Source organism: Vombatus ursinus, unplaced genomic scaffold, assembly GCF_900497805.2.
Source record: "Vombatus ursinus unplaced genomic scaffold, bare-nosed wombat genome assembly UNPS02014789.1, whole genome shotgun sequence".
NCBI lineage: Eukaryota > Metazoa > Chordata > Mammalia > Diprotodontia > Vombatidae > Vombatus > Vombatus ursinus.
Genome location: NW_020954567.1, coordinates 6,768,309 through 6,794,368, shown reverse-complemented (window position 1 = coordinate 6,794,368; position 26,060 = coordinate 6,768,309). Strand labels below are relative to the sequence as shown.

The 26,060-nt window shown below is 41.0% G+C and overlaps 1 protein-coding gene across 1 annotated transcript in view; it reads left to right on the top strand.

Annotated features, from left to right (window-relative positions):
- The window catches only part of ADCY10 (adenylate cyclase 10), a 127,725-nt gene that overhangs the window by 22,608 nt on the left and 79,057 nt on the right, over nt 1-26,060 (top strand). Inside the window, 5 exon segments of the mRNA XM_027868597.1 lie at nt 6,309-6,397; nt 8,438-8,629; nt 13,249-13,367; nt 19,732-19,880; nt 22,111-22,300. Coding sequence (XP_027724398.1) covers nt 6,309-6,397; nt 8,438-8,629; nt 13,249-13,367; nt 19,732-19,880; nt 22,111-22,300 — 739 coding nt within the window.

The window sequence follows — 26,060 nt, the reverse complement described above, 5'->3', positions numbered from 1 at the left end:
CGCTGTCCCTTAGAACTTGGACTCCTGGAGGTCAAAGATTATTTCATTTTTGTCTTTGTATCCCTAACACTTAGCTCTGTGTCTGACACATGGTAGCACCCAAATGCTCGATGAATTGAATTGAATGGAAGACCCAGTTAAGTCAAATAGCTTGCCAAGGTTCACACAGCCAGTAAATGGCTGATTTCAACCCTGATCTCCTTCTATTATAAGATCCTGTTTAAAGGTAGTCAGTACCTTATAAAATTGGATCCATTTATCACCTATCCAACTTCACCTCTCACTCAAACTCCACTGCAGCCCACCAAGTCTTTTTATTGCCCCTTGAACATGTTCTAGTCAATCTCTATCCTTTTCATTTTGTTCACTCTACCTGAAATATCTTACTTTTCCTTTCCATCTATCAAAACCCTATCAATCCTTCAAAGTCTGAAGAAAAGGTGCAGAACTCCTTGCTTTATAGTTGGTGTTAATAAATATTTGTTGAGTCAAAGGACTTTTTCAATAATTATTGAATATTGACTCCACATGTATAACCAATATCAAATTGCTTGCCTTCTCTACAGTGGAGGAGGAAGGGAGAGAATTTAGAACTCAAAATTTTAAAAATGGATGTTAAAAAAGTTTTACATGTAATTGGCTAATATTTAACAAAATAAATAAAATTTTTTTTTAAAAAATAAAGACTTGGCAACTTGGCAAAAAAATTTAATGCATATGTATTGTTAGACTTTAACATTGGCAAAAGGGTATGAACAATTTTTAAATAAATTGAAATGATTAAAAATCTTTAATAAGAACACTCCAAATCCCTAGGAATAGAAAAAATGCAAATTGAAATAACTCTTAGACTTCCTACTCATCAGATTGACAAAGATGATAAAATATCACAATGGTAAATTTTGGAGGTGTTCTGGAGAGATAGACACACTACTGGATGGTTAGAAGAACTGCTAAATGGTCTAACAATTCTGAAAAAAAATTTACAACAATACTAGAAATGTCTTAAATGGAACATGACCTATGACCTAAAGATACCATTAGTAGGCATGTATCCCATGAAGATCAAGAACAGAGAGGAAAAGGTCTCATATAGACAAAAATATTTATTGTAAAACTTTTGGGAGGAGCGAAAAAAAAAAAAAGAGGAAAGAAAAGGAAAAAAAACAGAAACAGCACCCATTAGTTGGGGGAATGTCTAAACAAATCATGGTATGTGAATGTAATAAATTATTATTTGACTGTAAGAAATGATAAATATAGAAAATTCAGAGATACTTGAAAGGGGATATAAATTAATGCAGAACAAAATGAGAAAAAACAGAAGAACAATGTATACAGTAACATTTCATTGGTCATGGTAGCGATGGTCATTTAAAGCTGGAGGGGACCTCAGAGGCCATGTAACCCAAGCCCCTTAGCTTACAGATGAAGAAGCTGAGGCCCAAAGAGGGAAAATGGTTGCCTAGAGTCATACATGTAGTAAGTGTCCGAAGCAGAACCTGACCCTGGATCTCTTGCCTTCAAAAGTCAGTACTCTTTCCATTGGACCGTGCTAAAGCATTAAAAGTCCAATCTGGACTTCAGGGGACTGTCAATGAAACATTCCATTCAATTCAATAAACATTTATTAAGGAAGGACCAGGATTAAGAATACCTCAAAGGACCAAGCTACATCGATTGATGAATTGCATTTTCTAATCCATAAAGCAAAAATAAAGATAGCAATGATGATTTTAAAATTTTGCTGCAATTGATGCTTCTGGTCTTTCTAATGATAAGTGTTTGCCATGTTCCAGACACTGCTAGATAGTGAAGATGTAAAGACTAAAATGGTAGTCAGCAGTCCTTGTCCTCAAGGGTCTTTTACTATCCTGAGAAGAAACAACATGTAACAGATAAGCAAACTCAAAATCTACGCAAAGTATAGACGTAATTTTAGAGAATGGGAAAGGTTAATTTCCAATTGGTGAAGGATCACAAAGGCATCAGATAGGAAGTGGTACCTAAACAGTAACTAGGAATGACAATTCCTCTATAAATTGGGATGTTGTTTCTCAAACAGAAAAGTGTTTTTCAAAAATACATTTATCTCCCTATGCAATGCAATTAATTTACAAATTAATTAATTTGCCATCACTACCATTGGCCAAGTTAGGCTTATATTGGCCAGTGTTAATTGAAAAGATAGAATGGGTATCAGGGCATCAAGGAGTTCCACTGAAAGGCAGGTGCTGCCCCCATACTTGCCTCTTCCCCATGATTTTGGTTCTGGATAAGAATAGATTTCAGGAAGAATTTGCCACCATTCTTAAGTGTGTAGTTTTTCCTTGTAACAGTATACCACCCATAAGCCAAGTCACAAAGTTCACCAAGAAATGACATAATAAACACATGATTACATTTCTGCATTAGGGCTGGGTACATTCTTTGAAAGGGGCTGAATCTGTCTGCAACAATATGACATTCTCAGCATTCGTCAGAGCTCATTCAAGGTCATATATGAGTGTGCCAAGGTGTCTCTGCAGTTGTTTGGTTTGACAGAATGGGAATGAAAGGAACTCTGAACCACTCAGCAAATCCTGGCCTGATCATGGCAGTGATCTAAGCAGACCTAACGGTTCAGTGACAGTGGCACCTTTGTACACAAGAAGTACAATGGGGTCTTCTATTCTCTGAATCTATAAATCAATTGTGTGGTCTAAATATGTATTCTGTTCTAGAATACTATTTTTTAAAGCCTACATGTTCCTAGCTCATATTTTCAAAGATATTTCAACAGCTAGGTGGCACAGTAGATAGAATACCAGCCCTGGAGTCAGGAGGACCTGAGTTCAAATCTGAGCTCAGACACATAAAACTTACTAGCTGTGTGACTGTGGGCAAGTCACTTAGCCCCAATTGCCTCACCAATATATATATATATATGTGTGTGTGTGTGTGTGTGTGTGTGTGTGTGTGTGTGTGTGTGTATATGTATATATATAAATATACACATATATGTGTGTGTGTATATATGTATATATATATACACATATATATGTGTATGTGTGTGTATGCACATATATATGTTGGTTATTCTTATAAAGATTGTATATAGATGGCAAAGAAGGTAGATAAGCCAAAAGTTATTGATGTTTTCTCAGTTTTTAGGGAGGTGGTAATAATTAGGTCTGTGATTTTCCCCCCTTGCTTTTAGTATATTCTCCTGTGTTTAGACTACTTGAAAATCAATCCCTCTATACCCACAAAACTGTTGCTTCTAGCATGGACCTCCTCCAGATACATTTAGGCTAGTATCATTATTCTTCCTGTCATTATTTTCTTTAATTCCAGTTCTACTTACTAATATAGCAAATTGGAGACTGATATGAGAGCCTAAAAGTAGTGACTCAACTGAAGATGAGTCTTCCTGACTCCAGATCCAGTACTCTATTCACTGTGCCATATTAGCAATGATGGAGGAAGTAATTTAATATAGAAATATTTATGTGATTTCTATTATTTAGCTATTTGTTGTCCTTCCATTTTATCCTTAAATGCTGTTGGGATGAGTTGGTTTAATTAAGTTTCTTGCTATTTTCTTTAATATTGTTTTTTCCTCTTGTTTTTCAAAGTTTTATGAGGTGATACTTTTTAGTTTTCTACTATCCTCTGTAAAATTTTCCAAGCAAATTTATATTGTAAACCAGGCTGTTTATCTCTCTGCTTAGCAAAGAGATTATTTGTTGATCGCATTAGTTGTTTTTTTTTTTAAACTCTTTTAGACGCTTCATTGTAGAACTCTTCATTTTAGACTTCATGATTTACTTTAGTTAAAATTCACTGGGAAATGATGATCATCTGTGTCAATGTCTGTTGTTTTATCAGATTCCCATTGTTAGGCATCAATAGCTCATTTAAATAGGTCAGGTCAGAGTCCCTTAAATGTGTACCATATCATCTCATATTTATTTTTCTCCTAATTTGGTGTTGATTTCAATCTTTTCTCTTCCAAGTTGATGATCTGTCACAAATTACTAATTTGAAAATTATACTCACATCGTTGTGTCCAGTCATTTTTCAGTCATGTCTGACTGTAACCCCTTTTGGAGGTTTTCTTGGCAAAGATACTAGAGTGGTTTGTCATTTCCTTCCCCAGATTTTACAGATGAGAAAACTGAAATAAATAGGGTTAAGTGACTTGCCCAGGATCACAAAGCTAGTAAGAGTCTGAGGCTGGATTTGAACTCAGAAAGATGAGTCTTCCTGACTCCAGGCCCTGAACGCTATTCACTGCAACACATTAGCAATCAGTTATTTTCTTTCTCTTAAGATACAGTCGGTTTCATTTTTTGTAACGTTATTTGGTGTTTGCCACGTCCAGCACCCCCCCAAGTCAACCCCTTAAGAAACTATTTATTATATAGTCATCCTCAGTCAAATTTTCTAAAATTTATTCACTGTCCTCCCTTATGCCTCACCTTTGAACTGAAGTCACCAAATGTTAAAATATATGTTCATTAACTTTGGAAAATTTCCTTGAACTCTTCATATAATTTCTGTATTTCCTCATCCCCTGCAAAAGATGTAACCACATGCCCTGCAATTATCTTCATAGGGGTCTTTTTGTAAATGCTCATCCTGTTCATTGCAAGATGAGGTGACCAAATGTCCCAAGCAGAGCCTCTGTTTGCCTTTGGATGCTGATAAATCTAAACCTAAATGCCACTTAACATTATAAAGTATCCACCAGTATTTCTTTCCTAAGAGTCCTATTCTGGTGCCAAACTGTAGCATGGAGCAGACTCTGGAGTTTTGAAGGCTATTCTAGCAGACACATAATCAGCCTAATTTACAATATAAAATAATGTTGAAAATTTTAGAGAGGATGGTAGAAAACTAAGCAGTATTGCCATATAAAACATTGAAAAGCAGTAGAAAGAAAAATGACTTTATAGAATACAGTAAAAGATCCTATTAAACCAACTCATCCTAAGAGCATTTAAAGATGAAACTGGAAGAAGGCAACAAAGAACGGAAAAGTCTTCTAAATGTTTCTATAACAAGCTATTTTTCCCCCCAGTGACAGTTGAGTCATCACAGTTGTATTCCAACACCTTTATTTTCCTCTCTCTGGAGAATCTGTGAGCCAACCTTTCATTTAACTTCAAATTCCATATATATCTTCTGGTTTCATTGATACTGAGAATATTCAGACTGATATGATGCAGTGTCTCCAATGGCATGTCAGCTTGATGCTTTTGAGACAAGGATCTCACATTCAAAGTCCTAACAGTTAATGTTCATAGATGGAGGCTGGGTGGCACAGTGGATAGAGTGCTGTACCTGGAATCAGGAAGGCCCGATTTCAAATTCTGCCTTGGGCATTTACTAGCTGAGTCACCCTTGGCAAATCATTTAACCTCTGTTTGCCACAGTTTTCTCAGCTGTAAAATAGGGATAATCATAGCACCTACCTCCCAGGATTGTTGTGACGATCAAGTAAGTTAACATATGTAAAGTGCTCTGGAACCTTAAAAAGCATCGTATAAATTATGCTCTAAAAACTGTATCTAAAAACTGCCAGTTTGCTTCAGTCACGGCAGACATAAAAGGGGGCCTCATTAGAATGAAAAACATTTTATATTTTTCTTTGTTTCATGAGTTGCCACTGCCAAAAAAATTCCTTACTTAGTGGACAGCCTACTGGTGATGGAATTCTCCCAACTAAGGTACCCTTGCCCTTGTGTGACCCTTGGCTGTAAGGACCATTTGCACAGGATTTTCTCATTGGTAGAGACTGCTTTCTGACTGTTTCTCACCTGTGTGAGGGACAGGCCCAGTTGACGAGAGCTAGAAAGAAGAGAGATCATGGTTTTCTTGAGTAATCAATCTCCACCAGTCTTTTGCAAATGGCCTTTTGAGCCCAAGGTGACATTTGGAAAGCAAACATACTCTTTCACCTGGACTGTACCAGAAGTCTTTCTGGCATGAGAAGACTTGCTTACTCTTTGGCTTCAAGACCCCAGAGTCACCTCCATGCCATCATGGAGCTCCAGAGTAAGACTCTAGAGGACGAGATACTCATGGAAGCTTCACTGTTCTAGGGGAGGCATATGGCTCTATAATGGAGTCTCCAATTCAGGATACAATCTTCACGTGGTTCTTTGGGGCTCACGTAATTCCACGTAATTCCACATAATTCCACGTAATTCCACGTTGTAAATGTGGCTCCAGAATCACGTCACAGTGAGGATGCTGCTTGTTTTTTAAGTGACCGCTCTGCCTAGATTTTTTCCAAAGCCAATCTCTTTCTTCTTTCTTAGACATTCTGAGACTTGCCTCTACCCTGGAGTCTGACCCCAACCTGGAAATCTCTCTACAAAAGTATATCATGAGAAGTATTTTGAAGCAGGTATTTCAGTCATTGCAGTCACTGACTTTTACTCAGCTGTTGACTCTGATCATTTAAAAAGATCATAAGATTTAGTATGAAAGTAATTCTCTTTAAATCAGAAAAGGGGTGGAAATCATGTGGTTTCTCTATGAACCGAACAGCAGAAGGATTTCAGAGATGAACGGTAGACTTGTTTTTTTTTTCTCCTTTCATAGGATAGGGAAAGACATTTGACTTTAGAACCAATTAAAACCCAAGGTGCCCCTCCAAGTGTGTCGGGGCCCCTGAATCACTCCATTGCTACCCCACCCCCACCATCCATGAACATTTCCTGAGTCCCCGCCCCTCCAGGCATGTTCTCTCTTAAGGGAGGATGCGCAGTTGCAAGAAGACACAGGCCCTGACATAGCATAATTTGAGGGACAGCAGGTTGACCTGAGGCTTCAAACCATCTCCCCCACTGCCAGTCCTGGTACCTGTACAGCGCGGAGGACCTAACGATGCCTTTAATGTTAACTAGCGATGTGACTGCAGGCACGTCACGACCTCAGTTTTCTCATCTGTACACTGGGAGTAATAAAACCTATAAGAACCTCATAAGATTCTGATTCGACTTAAGTGGGATTACACACACACACACACACACACACACACATACACACACAAACATATACATCTACATATATGTGAATTTAAATATACAGGCATGTAGGCATATGTGTATATATATGTGTGTGTATATATAATCCCATTTAAGTCTCATCAGAGACTAAATATATCTAAATTAAACTAAATATATTTTAAACACATGTATGTTGTATGTATCTACAAGTGTGTTGTTATATGTATATGTTATGTGTATATAGACATGTATACATGTGTTGTTTAATAAACACTTGTTTCTTTCCTTTGAAACAAGCGTTTATTAAACATCTGCTCTGTGCCAGGCACTGTGCTGAGCACTTTGCAAATACTTTCTCTTGTGATCTTCACAACAATCCTGAGAGATTGTTGCTATTATTGTCCCATTTCCCTCAGTTGAGGTAACTGAGGGAAACAGAGGTTAGATGGCTGAGGCTGGATTTAAACTCAGGTCTTCCTGACTCCAGGCCCAGCACTCAGTCCACTGTGCTACAAAATGCTTTGGCTGGCACATAGTAGGCACCTAATTAATACATGTTTCCTTCCTTCTTATGGTGCTATGCTGCTCTCAGTCTCAACGACTTACATTTGTAAAATGTTTTAAGGTTTTCAAAGCATTTCTCTCCCAATGCCTTGGGCGTGGGCAGTTATTTCTACTTTACATGTGAGAAAACTGAAGCTTAGACAGGGTAAGGCACTATTCCATGGCCACAAAACTCATAAGAGCTGGGATTCCAACCCAGGGAGTCTCCCACTCCCTTTTCCAAAATCCCCTACCCCATGCTACCTCTCAATTTCACAACTATTAGCTGGTGATGGGTCCACCATGTTAAACTCCACATATTTTAAGATTCTAGTTCTGATCAATTCAATACAATTCAGAAAGCATCTTCTGACTGCCTGTTCTGCCAGGCACTTTGCTTGGTCCCCAGAATGCAAAGACAAAAATGGAAGGGCCATCACCATCAAGGAGTTTGCATTCTACTAGGCAAAAATAGCCATGCTTCAAAAAATAAGTTTAAATATATATATATATATACTCCATATTTAACCTCTTTAAAGTAACTTGATATGAGGGAGATAATTTAAGTTAGTTTCACAATTTTGTAACTTTCAAGCCAATGTTGAATTTGGTTTTATTATGGAGTTAAATTTGTCAGCTTCACAAATGGGGGGGTGGTAAAAACAAAATAATTTCAGTATGGCGGCAGCAGTAGGACCTGGGGGATTCAGAAAAGGCCTCTGGCAGGAGGGGGCATCTCCACTGAGCCTCGCCTTGGAGGGACCAGGGGCTTTCAAGAAAGGTTAGCTTTCCTGGAGATAAGTGTAGTCTTGAGACCAGTCTCTAAGTGGGGGATCCCAGTGCCTGTGACTGGCCTGCTTAGGGGACACTTGTGTTTGGCTCTTGTTTTCCAGATTGATGACAAGCAGCTGAGAGGTTATTTGTCTGAGCTCCGACCTGTGACGATTGTATTTGTCAATCTGCAGTTTAAAGGGCAGGAGACGGCTGATGATCTTGGCCAGGCCATCCAGGATTCCAGTGTGTACATTGATTCTGTCCTGAAGAACTTCAAAGGCCAAATCAATAAAGTCTTTATGTTTGACAAAGTGAGTGTGAACCAATTTGGGGAACACCTGGATACCCAAGCAGGTGGCAGAGAAGCAAAAAACAGGGTCATTCCAGAAATGTTGGGCTTTGCTTTCAGGAAGGGTCTCAGGGTCAAGATTTCTACAGCATAGGGCTTTTAGGATGGCTGCCGATGGACCCTACTGTTACTTCTTCCCAGGCTGCTAGGTAGCAAGACAGTGAGTATGGTGGTGGGTCTGCAGTCAGGAAGGCCACAGCCTCAGCTACTTACTATGTGACCCTGGTCAAGTCACTTTCTCTTCCTCAGTTTCCTCATCTGTAAAATGGGGGTAGTAATAGCACCTATCTGCCAGGGTTGTTGTGAGGATCAAATGAGATAATATTTGTAAGGCCCTTTGCAAACCTTAAAGTGCTATGTAAATGCTAGGCATTATTATTATTATTATTATTATTATTATTATTATTATTCCTGCAGACACACACCAGAAAAAAAGAAAAAATCCTGAAGGTAAGCCCCAACCTACTTATTTGGGTGAGCAGTGAGTCCAGTGTGCTCATTCTCAGGTGCCAGGGATGGTGAGCAGTCCTTCAGAGGTGATCCCCATACTCACTTGATGACTTCTCCTAACAGCTTGGAGACACAGCAGGACACTGCCCACTTCTCTGGTGAGGGCATCTTACCCTGCAGAAGACGGTGCCTTGTCACCCTGCTTTGTTTTTTCTTGTTCCTGGGTCAGGAGACTTGGGATTTGGATTTTGGTAGAGCCAGATCAGAGTCAGTATGAGAAGGGACCAGGGGAGCATGAGGGTTATTTTTTTTCCTGGGGGTGGGGGGGGTGATAATTCTATCAGGCTATTCATGGCATTAGTAGCACACTGGCCCTTCAAAAAGAAAAGTCAGAAAGTGCTGAGGAGTCCTAAATAACATCAAAAAATGTGAAATTTACTGTCTCTCAAGAGATAAAAAGCAACTGATTACTGATGGAGTCATCTAAGAACCTACTGCTTGTAGCCAGTTCTTTGACTGGTGAAAGTAAAGATTAACATCAATAGCAAATGAGAAGACAGGACAAAAGGCAAGAAAAAGACCCTTCAAGCAATTACAATGGCACTGACTTGCCTTTCTTGGATGAGTCTTTGACTCTGAAAAATAGCTAATAAGTAATAACTAAAAAGTCAGCAATCCCTCTGATGATTTCCAGTTCCCAGGGAAGTTTAATTGATATGAAACAAAGGCTATGAAGTGGCCAGAAGACTCTGGAAACTGTCTTAACCCACAAACCCTTGATCTCACCCCTAAGAGGAGAAACATGGCAGCCAAGGAAAATTGTAGCTTAGAGTATAAACTCTTTTACAAGATATCATGGAGGAGGAGAATGTGCATGATCTTGGCTCTCAAAATAACAAAAGCAATGGAGGAGAAAATGACCCTGCACAGAGTTTGGCACGAGACCTAAAAACAGGTCATCCCAGGAGCATTTGTGATTGTGTAAAAGGAACAGGACATTGGGCTGGGGTAACAGGAATGCATGGCATTCAGCCTCCAGCATTGCAAGGGATGCCATCCAGGAGGAGTATTGAAGCTTCAGGGTAATTTGCATGGCCTGGCACCAGTTGCCAGAAGCATGGAAGGAGTTGAAAGGGCAAATGAAAAGCAGTAGTGTGTTTTTTCATAGCCCTTATAAAGACTCAGCAAGAGGTGAGGACCACAGGCTCAGGGAAAGGAGTGAAAGGAATGTGTGTGCCCTGACCCAGTTAGGAGCCAGGACAGGACTGGATGGAACAACTGCCCCGGCAGCCCCTCTCTGCTTTAGGCAGGTGTGCTTCAGGGCTTCTTAACAAACAAGCTGAAAATCAGCCCCCAAATAAAGAATAAATACAAGGTAGCTAAGTATCCAGTGGTTGTGGAGGGGGAGAGCACTAGCATTTGGGGGAACAAAAAACCTTGATGTGGGAAGGGGTGCTTCAGCTGCACCGTGAAGGAAGGGAGGGAATCTGTGAGGTGGAGGTCAGGAGGGAGTGCATTCCAGGCCCTTGGGATAAAAAGAGCCAATGCAATGCCTGGAGATGGCAGATAGAAGGCGGTGCTCGAGGCACAGAAAGGCCAGTTTGACTGGACCTTAGAGTCAGGGATAACTCTTAAGTAATGTTGGAGTGACATTGGAATAACATTGAAGTAATAGATAATATGTAATGAGGCTAGAAAGATAGGTTGCTATCAATTTTGTAAAGAGCTTTAAAAGAAACACACAAGACTTTATATTTTATTCTGGAGGAAATTATTGAGGAGGGGAAGTGCACAGTCAGATCTGAACCTAAGAATCATTTTGGCAACTGTGTACAGGAGGGATCAGAGTAGTCAGAGATGTGAAGCACTGAGGCCGGTGAGGAGCCATCGCAATAGTCCAGATAAGCAGTGAGAAGGACGGGCACTAAGGTGGTGACTGTGTGAGTAGCAAGAAGGGGTCATGTGTGAGAGACAGTGTAGAGAAGGAAATGGCAGGATTGCGCAACTGATTGGAGATGTGGTTTGAGGAGGAACGAGGAGACGAGGACAATGTCAGGGTTAGGAATCTGAAGGCTAGAAGATCAATGGTACCTTCGATGGAAAGAAGTGAGTTTGGAACATGGGTAGATTTAGTGGGGAAAGATGACAAAATGCACTTTGCCTATCTATTGAGTTTGAGATGTGTCTGGGACATCCACTTTGAAATGTCTAATGGGTAGTTGGAGGTGTGGGACTGAAGTTTGGAGGAGAGACCAGGCTAGGGTAGGGTACATAGATCTGTAAGATCATCATAGAGCTGATGATTGAACTCTTGGGAGCTGGTGAAGTGACAGAGAGAGAATGCAGGAAGCAGGGGTGGCCTGGACAGAACCTTGGGGAACATCTACAGGGACTAAGCATGTTATGGTTGATAAGCAGTAAAAGGAGAACTAGGAGAGAGCAGTGTCATAAAAACCCAGAAAGGAGTAAAGTGGGTTTAAAAGCAGGGAAATAGGGGCCACTAACCGACAGATAAGGATCCCTATTGGCCCATCTGTTTACTTAGTTTTAAAATAGAATGTTATCTATGTTTTATTGAATATTTATTTTGCTAAATATTTCTCAATTACACTTTAATCTGGTTGGGCCGGCACTCAGTGTTGCAAGCTTTGTGGTCAAGAACATAAAATACGGCAGAGAAGTCAAGGAGGAAGGCTTGACCCCAAGTCCTTGAAATCTGAGAACCTGGACCCCAGGCCTTGAGAACCAGGGATAAAGATATGCACAATCTCCACGACATGGAAATTGTGAAGAAAAAGAACCATATGGTCCAAGTGGTGGTATTTCCTGAATCTTAACTTTCTAGAGAAAAGTCAGGGCATTGACTGGATAGTAGTATCCACAAGGGCATTTCTTTCTGGGAAGTCTAAACCCCTCAGGATAGTCTGAATGATTATATATGGCTATGTGATAAAAGAAGAACTTATTAGAACATTAGGCAGTTGTTCTAATTGGAAAGGGAAGGATACAGGCATTTTATGTTCCAGGCACTGTGCTAAGCACTTTATGAATATTATTTCATTTGATCTTATTTGGTCGACTAGATGATGTAGTGGACATTGTGTAGGACTTGATGTTAGGAAAACCTGAGTTCAAATCCATCCTCAGACACCAGTTATGACCCTGGGCAAGTCATTTAACTTACTGTGCCTCAGTTTCCTCAGCTATAAAATGGAGATAATAGTAGCCCCTACCTCACAGGGTTGTGATAAGGGTCTAATAAGTTAACATCTATAATTTTGCAAACTGTAAATACGTACTAGTGATGATGATGATGATAATGATGATGATAGCAACCCCAAGTTTATTTCCCTTCTAAATGGAGTCCAGATCACAGGGCAAGCGTATAAAAAACTATAGGGTTGTGTTTTGAATCTGGATGATCACGGGAATAGGCTGAATGAAGTAGAATTGCATTGACAGTACTATAGTTCTTTATGTATCTTTTAATTTACCTATCTTCCTTCCAAAATATACACCTTGTTTTGAAGATCACAATCATAGTATATCTCTCTTGTCACCTTGAGCCCTCGCTGATATAACATCTGGTTTTTCTGAGGCTCTCATCTCATCTTGGAATTGTAGTGATGAAATGGCTGGTGTTGCCGCCGCCAGTAAGAGGATAAAATTCTGCTTTCAGGTTGTGGGGCCAGAGAACTCAAAGTACATCAGTAACAAAGGTTAAAAAAGAAAGAGAAAAAAACTTGCAAAAAGCTAAGCAACAGCACCGACTGTACAGTTCAGAGAACTAAGTGCTGTTTTTGGCATGAGGACCAAGTTTCCAACGCTGCCTGACGCTCCCGTGTGACTTTGGTGAGGCGTTTAACTTCCCTTAGCCTCAATTCCCTCCTCTGTAAAATGAGGAGGTTGCAGAAGGAGGTCTCTGAGGTATCTCCCAGCTGCAGATCTATGATCCTCCCATCCCCTTACCTGTTAAGACTGAGTCAGTAATGCTATCTTTTCGAGGGAAAGACAACCAATTATTTGTGGCAAAACAGAAGAAAGTCATCAAAAGGTCTGCCTTAGAAGATTGCAGACCATCTACTTAGCACTCGGAAAACTCACTGTACTTGCTTCTTCTCCTCCCAACAGGGATGCTCCTTTCTCTGTGTATTTGGTTTCCCTGGGGAAAAGGCACCTGATGAAATTACCCATGCTTTGGAAAGTGCAGTGGTCATATTTGACTACTGTTCTCAGATCTTCAAAATCAAGTGAGTGCTGAGAGCTAAGTTCCCCTGGATGGTCTTGGGAGATGGAATGAAAATTTGGGATTTGGGAAGGGAATGGGGATCCTTTACTCACTCGACTCTACCAATGGGGACTTGCATTGCAGTCCCCGTGCAATAGTGGGCAATGAGGGTAACTGAGGAGAAGGAGGTGACATTGGTAGGGCAGAGAAAGAGTTGATACCCTTTTATTAGACATGTATTTTGTATACATATGTTCAGGCCAGCAGAAGGCACATTTTCTATTCTGCTCAATGTTCTCCTGGCTCCTTACCTGTTCTCTGAGAAAGAAAGGTGGGCTGCTCAGAGTTCAGAACTGCAGCAGACCGCTAGGCAGAGCGTTGAGCTGGTATCCAAAGATATTTCAGATCAGAAAAAGGCCGTTAGCACGTTGGATAAATCCTCTGTGGAGCCCTTCTGGAGGAGCGAGGATATAGGAGTGCCACCTCCTCCCCCAGTACTGTGGCTGGAGCTTGCATTCACAGGGTACAGTCCTTCCCCCTTGCCTCCGATACTGTGGCTGGAGCTTGAGCAAGGCCATCAGCTGGGTCAAAGTTGAGGAAGTAGTTGGAAAGTTGTAAATGAAGCCTGGCTTCAGGCCCAGCCCTAGGCAAAATTTGGAAATAAGTGAGGGTTACTCTGGAGCCAATCTACCCTGCCAACCTCCCCTTCCAGTCATTCCCCTTCCCTTCTCCCCGTGTCCTCTTATTTCCAACTTCCCCTTCTAGGCCCAATCCTGCACCCCTCCTCCACTGGCTCCTTTCCCCTATCCTCCTTTTTCAGCATTTCCTTTCTCATGTCCCTAGAGCTCCTGCTGCCTTCATGTTGCTCCAGTGTAGATGACATTAGTGTCCTCCTCCCCACTCCATCCTGACCTCTATACAGGCTTAATTCATACCTGTCCTCCAGACTTAACAGTTTTATATCTAGTCTTTCAAGATAAACCCATTCCCTCCTTCTCTAGGTGATCTTTGGCTAATCTGATGAACTAACATAATTCTGAAGCTAACTTGTTAATGAACAGTCAAGAATTAGCATGATAAATAGCTTTAATCTGCATTTACCCTTTGAGAGGTAGCCTCTTGAACTTTCCTTCCCTTTATGAATTCAGAAGACTTGGTTCAAGTTCAGCCCCAGATTTTGTACCTTGTAACCTGGGTCAAGTCACTTAATCTTTCATTGCCCCAGGCAACTCATTAAGAGTGTAAATTGTTGAGCATCCTCCACCCTAGATAAAGGGAGCTTCCTAACTTTGAGCTTTATAAACCATTAGCATCTCAAAAAAAAAAGTTTGCACTCCCTTGGGGGCTAAATTGGAAAATAAAAAGATTGAAAACTAATGGTGAAATTTCAGGTGTAGGACTGGGTAAATTGACGGGATCGTTATGAGCAGGTGGGCTTTTCCTTGCCCCTTAAATCCCATCACTATAGTATAGTTTTGGGGCCCCCCCCCCATTGGACATGGTAAATCTAAGTTTTCTCGAAGAAGAGCGCAAGTGCTCTCTGAGTTGTGGGGTTTTTTGTTTTGATTTGGGGGTTGTTTTTTTTAAGTGTTCTGGCTTCTTTATAGAATAATAATTACTTTCTTTATATGAGAATGAATTTCTTCTCTCAGACCTGCCTCAGGGAAGAACGGGTTCAGAATCTCCCTATCTTTTCCAGCCTAAATTGTGACTGAACTAGGGTAGCCATCTTTTGTCCATACTGCTCATAGCTGTATGGTGCGCAGGATTGGGCCAGAGCAGAAGTCTCCATGATAAGCGCAAGAGACAAGTTTGATGAGATGTGTTAGCTGTTGGTGTAAAAGATCTGTTAGAGTCTAAGTTTGTGAAGAGCATCAGGTCTTATTTATCTTGCTATGTCCTCCATGCCTAAGCTTATTCTTAATGGGCATTCAGGCATATGCTATCTGAATAAACATGCTTTGAATTGAATCAGAAAGGTTATTTTAGAGTTCAGGGTTCAATCCTGATATTCTGGACAGGGAACAGCCCTATTTAAACTAGTTCAAGGCTCATTGTGGGGGGGCCTCTCTTATTTCATGGTGTAGGAAATTCCCAGTGCTGAAATGCCCTCTATCAAAACATTTGTCACCGACTTTGAAATGTATGTATAGTGTTAGAGAGTTTTCCTGGGGCTACTGAGAGGGTCATATAACCAGTATTGTTAGACTTGGGACTGGAACCCAGGTTATCTTGATTCTGAATAGAGGACATCTCTATCTGCTGGGCGATGCTGCCCACGACAGGGCTTATTGAAGCATCTAACAAATATATAGAAGACAAAGTGTTGGAGGATAGGGGGTGGAGCAAGGGTGTCTGTAGTATTTAGTATCCTTCTGCTGGGGGGAGGCAGTCCTTATTGAGTTAACTCACACTTTGATCCATGGAGTTAATGGGTAGTTTGATGTCTAACTCACAGGGGAATGTAATGTAACAAGAGCTAGATAAAAGAAAGTAGGCACACAAGCTGGGAAATTAAACGAAGCAAATGAATTTAATGAATGGGAAGTCCAGCTCCAAAAAGTGAAATATACAGCAACCTAAGTGAAAGAATTTCCTGTACTGTAGCAAGTGCAGAGAGATTTAGCTTAACTTAAATTTCTTTTTTAAAAAAATTATTATATATTTATTTTTAACATCTTTTTAAACAAAATTTTTTAGTTCCAAATTCTCTCCCTCCTTCCTCTCCCCCACCCACTGAGAAGTCAAGTAATATGATATCAATTATACATGTGAAATCCTACAAAATATTTTCATATTAGTGATGTTGCAAAAAAAAAACAAAATGAAAAAAGAAAGTGAAAAAATTATACTTTAGTTTGCACTCAGAGTTCATCAGTTCTCTCTCTGGAGGTAGATAGTATTTTTCATCATGAGTCTTTTGGAATTGGCTTGGATCATTGTGCTGATCAGAGTAGCTAAATCTTTTACAATTGATCATCATTACAATATTGCTGTTACTATGCACAACGATCTGGGTCTGCTCACTTCACTTGGCGTGCGTTCATTTAGGTCTCCCCAGGTTTTTCTGAAACCATTCCCCTTGTCATTTCTTGTAGTACAATAGTATTCCATCATAATCGTTGACTACAACTTGTTCAGCCATTCTCTGGTTAATGAACATTCCCTCAATTTCTAGTTCTTTGACATCACAAAAACAGCTACTATAAATAGTTTTGTACATATAGTTCCTTTCTCCTTTTCTTTCATCCTTTTGAGATACAGACCTAGTAGTGGTATTGCTGGGTCAAAAGGGTGTATGCATTTTTATAGCCCTTTGGGCCTAGTTCCAAATTGTTCTCCAGAATGGTTGGACTAATTCACAGCTCCACCAGTAGTTTATTAGTATAACTATTTTCCCACATCCCCTCCAGCAATTGTCATTTCTGATACATATGAGGTGGTACCTAAGAGTTTTAATTTGCATTTCTCTAATCAATAGTGATTTACAGCATTCTTTCTTGTGAATATAGATAGCTTTGATTTCTTCTTCTGAAAACTTCCTGTTCATATCCTTAGACCATTTATCAATTGGGGAATGGCTCTTATTTTTATAAAGTTGATTCAGTTCCCCATATATTTGAGAAATGAGGCCTTTATCAGAGAAACTTGCTATAAAAATTTTTTTCATAGTACTTCATTATCAATGGTACCTTTTAGCAAAATGTTTTTTCCCTGATTATCCCTTTTAATTAGATCTATTTTTGTTTTTGCCTTGTCTGAGATCATGCTTGCTACCCCTGCCTTTCTTACTTCGATTGAAGCATAATAGATTCTGCTCCAGCCCTTTATTTTAACATTGTATATAGGTCTCTTTTGTAAGCAGCGTAGTGTAGAATTCTAGTTTCTAATCCATTCTGCTGTTCATTTCCATTTGATTGAACTCATACCTTTCACATTCATAGTTATGATTACTAGCTGTATATTTCCCTCCACCATTTTCTCGTTTATCCCTCTCTCTCTCTTTTTTAGCCCACCCCTCCTCAAAAATCATTTTGCTTCTGACCATAGCCTCCCTTATTCGACATTCCCTTTTATCACCATGACACCCAGCCCTTTTGCTCATCCTCTTCCCCTCCTGCTTCCCTGTTGGGTAAGATAGATTTTTGTACCCAACTAAGTGCGTGCCTGCGTGTGTGTGTGTGTGTGTGTGTGTGTGTGTGTGTTTGTGTGTGTGTGTATGTGTGTATATCTCCTTTCCTCTTTGAATCACTTCTGATGAGAGTGAGGTTCAAGTGTTGCCTGCCACCTGTCCATTTTCCCCTCCCCTGTAATGACCTAACTTTCAAAGTCCTGTACATCCTTATCAATGCATCTTAGAAAAGTAGATGTATATGTGCATGTATTGGTATATGTACGAGGCCACCCACTGCAGCTGTGCCAGTGTAATAGCAAAATTGAATTATCATGCCATAATTCCTTATCCAAGGCACTTTTTTTTAGAAAAAAATTTGCATTTTCCTGGCAATGTGAAGAGATGCCTGCAAATACAATCTTGCAAATACAATTACAGCGAGGCATTAATGGCAGTTGGCAGGTGGTAGTCAGGGAGGTTGTTCAGCTGTCAATCTAAGATTAGTAGGATAGAAAATCCATCAGCAGATATTCATTGGGTGTTTACTTTGCCTGTCATTCACGGTCCTCCACAATCTGGCATCAGTCTACAACTCTATACTAAAGCCCTTTACATCCTCTACACTCAAATCACACTAGATTAACCTCCTAACCAAATATGTCCACGATTCCCTATACCTGTGTCTTTGCTTATGTCTTTCCTGAAGTCTGGGGGCCATCTCCAGTCTTCCTGATCTATATCTTGCCCCGGATCCAGATGACTCCAGAGGAGAAAGCAAGGCTGGTGATTTTGCACAGCCCTCCCTCACTTAAATCCAATTCACTTGCATGTCACAGCATCACCTCCCTGATGTCGTGGTCCTCTTTGAGAATGAAAGACAAACAACAATAACAACAACTGTGTGCCTAGTATTGTGCTAACCAAGGAGGGGGAGACAGAAGAAATCTAAGTCTTGGGATACTGTACCTGCCCCTGAAGAATTTATCATCTAATGAGGGAGATGAGTCAGCACAATCAAATCCAATAAGCATTTATTAAGCACCTATTATGTGTGCTAGGTACTAGGGGATAGCAAGACCAAATGAAAAACAACAGTCTCAGTGCCCTCAAGGAGATTACATTCTTCGACTAATAAACAATTAGCAAATTATAAGACACTGTGAAGTCTTTTATGCTAAATTGTGTTTTCACCATCTCCTCTCCTTCTTGGGGAAAGCATAGGCAATAGAAAAGCAAGACTGACTTGGAGAAACATCCCCAGGACTGGGCCTCCCTGCCTTCTCTGGAGGTGGGGCATTCTGAGTATGGAAAAAGACTTAGTGGGGACTTGCCACTCTAGAAAGAATTTTTGTCTTCAGCAATTTGTCGTTGGAATGCCAATCCCCTTGCCACACTTTCCACACACAGAGAGACCCTGTAGCACAGGCATTAAGGGGAAGCGGAAGAGAAGTGGGGGCCTCCAGGTTCCACAGAGACTCTGCCTCTTGGCAGCAGACACATGCTGAAAATTCAGGGTGGAAAGGGAAGGAGAAGTGACATGAGCTGGACTGGACTGAAACAAGACAGAGTAGAAGGGAAAGATGTTAAAGTCAGAGATTAAAAATGGGAACCTCCAAGTATAATGTTGGGAATTCATTCAATAGACTCCTCATAATGATCAGTCTCATCTTTCTGAGGCTGCGAGGGGGCGCCATTGTGCACAGAGCACAGAGCACAGGGCCTGGAATCAGGAAGACCTGAGTTCAAATACGGCCTCAAACACTTACTAGCTGTGAAATCCTGGCACGTCACTAAATCTGTCTGCCTCAGTTTCCTCATTTGTAAAATGGGAATAATAATAACATCTACCTCCAAAGGTTGTTTTAAAAACCAAATGAGATAATAATTGTAAAATGTTTAGCACATTTAGTGCCTGGTAAGCACTAAATAAATGCTAACTATGATAATGATGTATATAATGCTTTATGGTTGGCAAATGAGATGTTTAATAAGCAGAATAATCAACAAAAGCACGTACAACTTCTAGAAACTTCACCCAGTGACCAAGGGTCTATCCTCATATTACCACCCTATGTCTAGTCCTATGGGGAACCAAAAAATCCCCTATCAGTAAAAACCATCAGTGAATCAAGTATAAAGGATATTTTTTTCTTCTTTTTTCTCCATTTCCTTTCCTTTCTCCCATCTTAATTTCCTTTTTCCATTTTTCTCTTTCCTATAAATAACATTTCATTTCTTCATGCCAACTCACTGTTGTTCTCTTGGCCATCAGAGTTGTATCCATTGGGGTGGCAAGCGGAATTGTGTTTTGTGGAATTGTCGGCCATTCTGTGAGACATGAGTACACAGGTATGATAGATTGTTTTACCTCTGGGTGGAATCGAGGCATGTAATTTTCTTCATGCCCATCTCGTTGCAAAGGTACGCACTTAGGAATATATAGGGCTGTATGAAAATATATTGTTGGGGGTGGCAGTACCAGGACTAATTAATTTAAAAGGGTCAAGACGTAAACATATCTTTACTTTCTTAAGGGATAGCTCAGTACCAAGAATAACCCTACATTTCCCTCTCACAAAGAGATTTCTCCCCCCCCCAAAAAAAGATACAAAAAATATGCATGCATACAAATACTATGCTTCCCTTTATTTATATGTTCCCAGTTCCATGACTTTCCTCAAAAAAGTAATAATAATTCACATTTCCATAGTGCTTTGAGGTTTGCAAAGTGCTCTCCTCAAACATTGTGAGGTAGACCGAAAGGTGTTATAATCCCACTTTTATAGCCAATCAAGCAGTCAGTAACATTTATTAAGTACCTACTATTTTTAAGTTTTGTACTAGGATTTCAAAAACAAAGAATGAAACAATCAACTTACCTCAATCTTAAGAAACAAATATATATGTGTGTGTATGTATGTATATGTGTATGTATGTATACACACATATACACACGTGTATGTGTATATGTGTTTATATGGAAAGAGAATGAGAGAGAATAAATAGAAGGTAATTAAGGGTGGGGAGCAGGGAGTGCATAGAATAGATTTCATGGGGATCACGATAGTATCTCCTGAGGTTGTTAGTATCAAATGAGAGATTTGTAAAGCATTTAGCATGGTGCCTGGCATATAGTAGGTGTTTAATAAATGCTCATTTCCCTTCCTCCTTCCCTCTGTCCCTCCCTCCTTCCTTCTTCCCTCCCTCCTTCTCCCCCTCCTTCCTTCCTTTCTTCTTTCCTTCCTTCCTTCCTTCTTGATACCAGATGCTAACCTGAGGGGATGATAGGGTTTCATGTTTGAAGACAATAGGAAACAAACTAGTATGTAGGGAGAAGTTGAAGATTAGGTGTGGAGTGGGATGATTGGGGGAAAAATCTGCTGGAGAAGACAGGAGGTGAGATCAAGCTCCTCACCTGTAGAAGGGTTGACTTGGGGAAAGGAAGAGAAATCGGGGCGGGGGGGGTGGTGTCATCAAGGGTCTTTGAGACAAAGACAGGAAGTACTCAGAAAGTTTAAGTGAACCATGACCAGACTGCTAGGAAGGATTGGCACAGCAATACCAGCTCAGGTCTCATGTGGCTACAAATACAGTATTGATTCCACGAGAGGCAGCACGGTAGAATGGGTGGAGTCTGGAGACTCGGGTTCAAATCCCCTCCTTACACTAATTGGCAGTGTGACTCCTACCTTTCCAGTCTTCTTCCATTTTACTTCCAGACACATACTCTTCGATCCAGTTACACTAGCCTCCCGTCTGTTCCATGAACAAGACCCTCAGCAACTCTCTGCTCTGGATGTTTTCTCTGGCTATCCACCACGTCTGGAATGTTCTCCCTCCTCAATTCTGCCTGCTGACCAACGTGGCTTCCTTTTAAGTCCAAACTAAAATCCCACCTTCTACACAAAGCCTTCCCCATCCCCTTCCAGTGTGAATTATTGCCTATTTATCCTGTATACAGCTTGTTTGTCTGTATTTGTTTGCGTGTGTCTCCCCCATTAAAATGTGAGCTCCTTGAGGGCAGTGACTGTCTTTGGCCCATTTGTATCCCCAGCACTTAGCACAGTACCTGGAACATAGTAGGTGCTTAATAAATATTTATTGAATTAAATTGAATTGAACCTCAAGCAATCCACCTGAAGTATCTGGACCTTAATTTAATCATTTGTAAGATGATGATAACAAAATCTGTAATACCAACTTCACAGAGGAAAGTGAGAATCAAATGCCTTCATATCTATAAAGCATCCTCTAAATTTTAATGTGTCGTATAAATGACAATGGATAGCATCATCATTAAATGTTAATAAATGTCATATTAGTATTTAACACATAATATGATATATTCTATTATCCACTTCTCCTTAAGTGGATTATTTTCCAATGAAATGGTTAAATACCAAGTGTTTCTATAGAGACCTCAGACCTCATAAGGAAAATGGAAGATTTGCCTTGCTATATAATTGAAAGCTGATTATCTGTATTCTGATACATTGCCTAAATAATAGAGCACTTCAGATCTCTAGTGTGTGGGGGTTGTGTGTGCCAGAAGCCAGAATGCCATCTGGGGGGTCATTTGAGAGGGAGATCACCTTCAGATGTAACGATTGGCGTTCTGCCCTCTTCCTTTTCTTTTTCTTTCACAACATAGTCATTGGTCAAAAAGTCAACATTGCTGCCCGGATGATGATGTACTACCCTGGCATCGTGACCTGTGACTCAGTGACCTACAGCAACTGCAGCCTTCCCTCCTATTTTTTTAAAGAGCTCCCTAAGCAGCATATGAAAGGTGTTGCTGAGCCTGGACCAGTCTATCAGTGCCTGGGCCTGAATGAGAAAGTGTGAGTGTGACACCATGAGCTCCTCCCATTATCTGTTTGGAAAAATCAAGCACAGGAAGGTCTGTCCCAGTACCCTTTTTCTGAGACAATTGACCTCCGTACCCAGCCAAGAATAAACTATCAGAACACTTCACTTGTCCCTATACCAGCCTTAACTGGTGTCATTCAGTGGAAGATCTATTTCCTTCCCCACATCTAAGAGTCCTTGGCTGACCCCCTTAATCTAATTTCATCCAACAAGTATTCATTAAGTACACAGGATGCCAACTTAGGTGCTGGGGTTAACAAAGATGGGATGAAAAAATCAGCCCTCAAGGAGCTTGTATTCCACTGGGGGAGTGGGGCAGGACAGAGCAGGCAGTAGAGTTAACCCTTCCACATTTTTGGCCCTCCCTTTGTACCAGAGAAGAAGTCTGAGTCTTTTCCTTTTCTTTTATGGGGTGTTTATAGTACCTTCTTGTAAAATTTGGGTTGATATTACATAATACTATACATAAATCTTATGCATTTCTGAGTTTCTAAACATTTTCTGTGTTGCCTGTTGACTTTCGTGTGTCGTCTGCAACTTCTGCAAAACTACCTCAAAATTCCCATTTAATTTCTTATGCCAGCCTGCAATATATCGAAATCATGATGGGCAAAGTCACTATGTGGAAGGGATAACTGTATAACATATAAGCGGATAAGTGGATACAAGATTATTCGAGAAAGGTGGGAACACTTGGCAGTAATTAGAAAGATCAGGAAAGGTTTCTTTTAGGAGGTGGCACATGAGCAGAGACCCAAAAGAAAGCCAGAGATTCTAAGAGGTGGAGGGGGCATGTGAAATAGGCTGGACAAAGGCAAGAAGACAAGAGATGGAATACTGAGTTAGGAGAGTGGCAAGTAGGCCTGTTTGATTGGAAGGTAGAATACTTTTGGGGAGTTGTATGTGTGCGCAATAAACCTAGAAAGACAGAATACATCCTGAAGGTGAAAGGCTTTAAATGCTAAGCTGAAGAGTTCATACTTTGTCCAAAAGGCAATAATAGGAAGCTATTGAAGGTTCTTGAGAATGGGAGTGAAATGTTTGTCTTCCTCAGTTTCCTCAACTATCTAAGGGGGATAATAACAGCACCTACCTCCCAAGATTGTTGGGGAGATCAGTATCTGGCACATAGTAGGTACTTAATAAATGCTTGTTTCCTTCCTTTTATTATATGTCAGACACTATGCTAAGCATTAGGGTTATAACAATAGGCAAAAGAACACCAAACACAGTCCCGAGAGACAACATGTCAATAACTAGGTACATACAAGATATAGACAGAGGAGACAGACGAGGGTGATCTACAAAGAAAAGGTATTAGCAGGGCATGGGGAGGGGAGAGCCTCAGTAGGTAGGATTTGGGCCAGGCCTTGAAGGAAGCCAGGGAAACTAAAGCAGAGGTGAGAGAACAGAGCTTCCCAGTTATGGAGGCCTGCTAGTACAAAGGCCAGGAAAGAGAGAGAGGGCAACATGTCTGAGGAATTGCCAGTAGGACACTGGAGTACATGGAGAGGAATAAAGTGTAAGAAGACTAGAAGGGCATGAACAGGTCAGGTTGTGAAGGGCTTTCAAAGTCCAGCTGAAGCAGCAAGGTCCCCCAACGGTGAGATGGCAGGTCGCATGTGCCAGACTAAGTAAGATCACCACCACCACCACCTTTCTCATGGCTTCCCCAGCATCCTCACAGGGGCAGCCCAGGACCCTGAGCCCAAGAGCCTTGGTAGTGGCAGGGTCCACCCAGACCTTCAGAGCTGCTGCCAGTCCAGCCCCTACAGCTATCCTGGAAAGGAGAGATCATTATATAGTGGCAGACATCTACCTTGCTCACGTCTACCAGCAATAATTGTTCACTCAGTGCCATTAGAGCACTGGGGATCCATGAATCATAGCATCCCCCGGATCACTGATCCTGCTTCTAGCCCAACCATCATGGCCATCATCTGGGGACGTAGCTCCTGCGGAGCTATATTGTGGCTATATTCCCCAACTGCCAACCAACTGGCACCCACAAACAGGCAGCCAGCCTACCTGAATCCACAAGGCACCCTGAGGGTCTGGAGACAAGAGGCAGCATGCACCAGGCGGGTCAGACCATCTCCCCACACCTTGACCACCATCTCTTTGCAGACCCCAGTGGAGACAACCTTAAGAGCCGGGGGAATAGCAATGCTTCCAGCGTAGGAGCATCCTGGCAGCTGTTCCCACAGGTGCTGTAGATAAAACTGCTGAAGACCCAGAAGAGAAAGTTCTTGCCACCAAAGTCCCTGTCAAATGTTTCAACATTAGAAACGGATATGATTTTATGAATGAAAATGACGTTAAAAAGGAAGCATGACCATCTTCTTTGTCACTACCCCCTAAGCACCATGGGACCTTTCCACCTGGCTAGTGCCCCGTTCTTCACTGCAGAGCAGCATGCAAGCCCATCTGAGGGTTCTTTCCTTGCACTGGGAGCTGAATTATCTGGGTCAGGTGTCTTGAACTCATTTGAGAGAGTTAGATTTTCTCTTTTTTTCCAATTAAACTTTTAAAAACAAACTTGATCATCAATAAAAGCTATTATGAAATAATAGGCAAGATCTTACATAATGAGCCTTCTAGTGATTAACAGTGAGAACTCAAACAACAAGCAATTAAAGACTTTTGTTCTATGTCTTCCCCTTCTAGACCTGCTTAATGATCCACCCCCTTTGTCGTTTTCCTTTTCTTTCCTTCAACCACGTTTGTCCTCACCAACCTCCTTGGGACTGCCCACTTTGCTGTCTTCATTTGCTCCTTTCTAAGTTCTGGAACTGAAACCAAATCAACACCGCCATTGCTGCTGGAAGGGATGTGTCATTCTACTCTCCTATGCCTCCACCCACCATCCCTCTCCAACTAAAATAGCCCTCCCTGGTCACGATCCCCCTGATTGGGGTTGGTGTCTGTACAGTTTGGGTTCTGCTGATTTCACTCAGGATCATAGATCTTCTCTCCTTATCTTTTCATTTGAATTAAAGTCCCTGTGACTCAAGTCAACAAGTCAATAAGCCTTTATTAAGAGCCTACTAGGTGCCAAGCTCTGGGGACACAAAGAAAGATGAAAGATGGTCCTTGCTGTCCTGGAGCACACAGCCTAATGGGAGCCATAATATACAAGCGATTATGTGCAAACAAGATAGACACAGGATAAATGAGAGAAAACCAACAGAGTGAAGGCATCAGTATTAAAGGGGATGAGCGAAGGCTGCCCACTGATTGACTTCTGTGTCTTCAGTTTTCTTAAAGCATATATGCCAGCCAGTTATTAAGTCTGGTTCTAATCACCAGTAGACTTGGTCTTTGTCTTCTATCATTCTACCCGGGGTTTTTAACCAGAGGCCTATGAATTGGTTTTTAAAAATATTTTGACAACTCTATTGCAATATAATTGTCCTCCCCTGGTAATCCTATGTATTTTATTTTATGCATATTTAAACATTCTGAGTTCATAGGCTTCACAAGACACACACACTCACAAGTTAGGATCCCCTGGTTAGTCTAAGTTAACATCCAGGACTAGTCTCACCAATAGTCATGCTGCTTTGATTTCCTGGCCACAAACTAGGAGAGAAGGGACACAAAGCTCTGAGCCTCCATTAGACATCTGTGACATCAGAAATCAGGAAGCTAGGGCACAGCACAGGGAGGGAATAGATTTAAGACTGATCACTCTTTTAAGCCAACATCCTGAAGACAGCTGTGGGGCTGGAC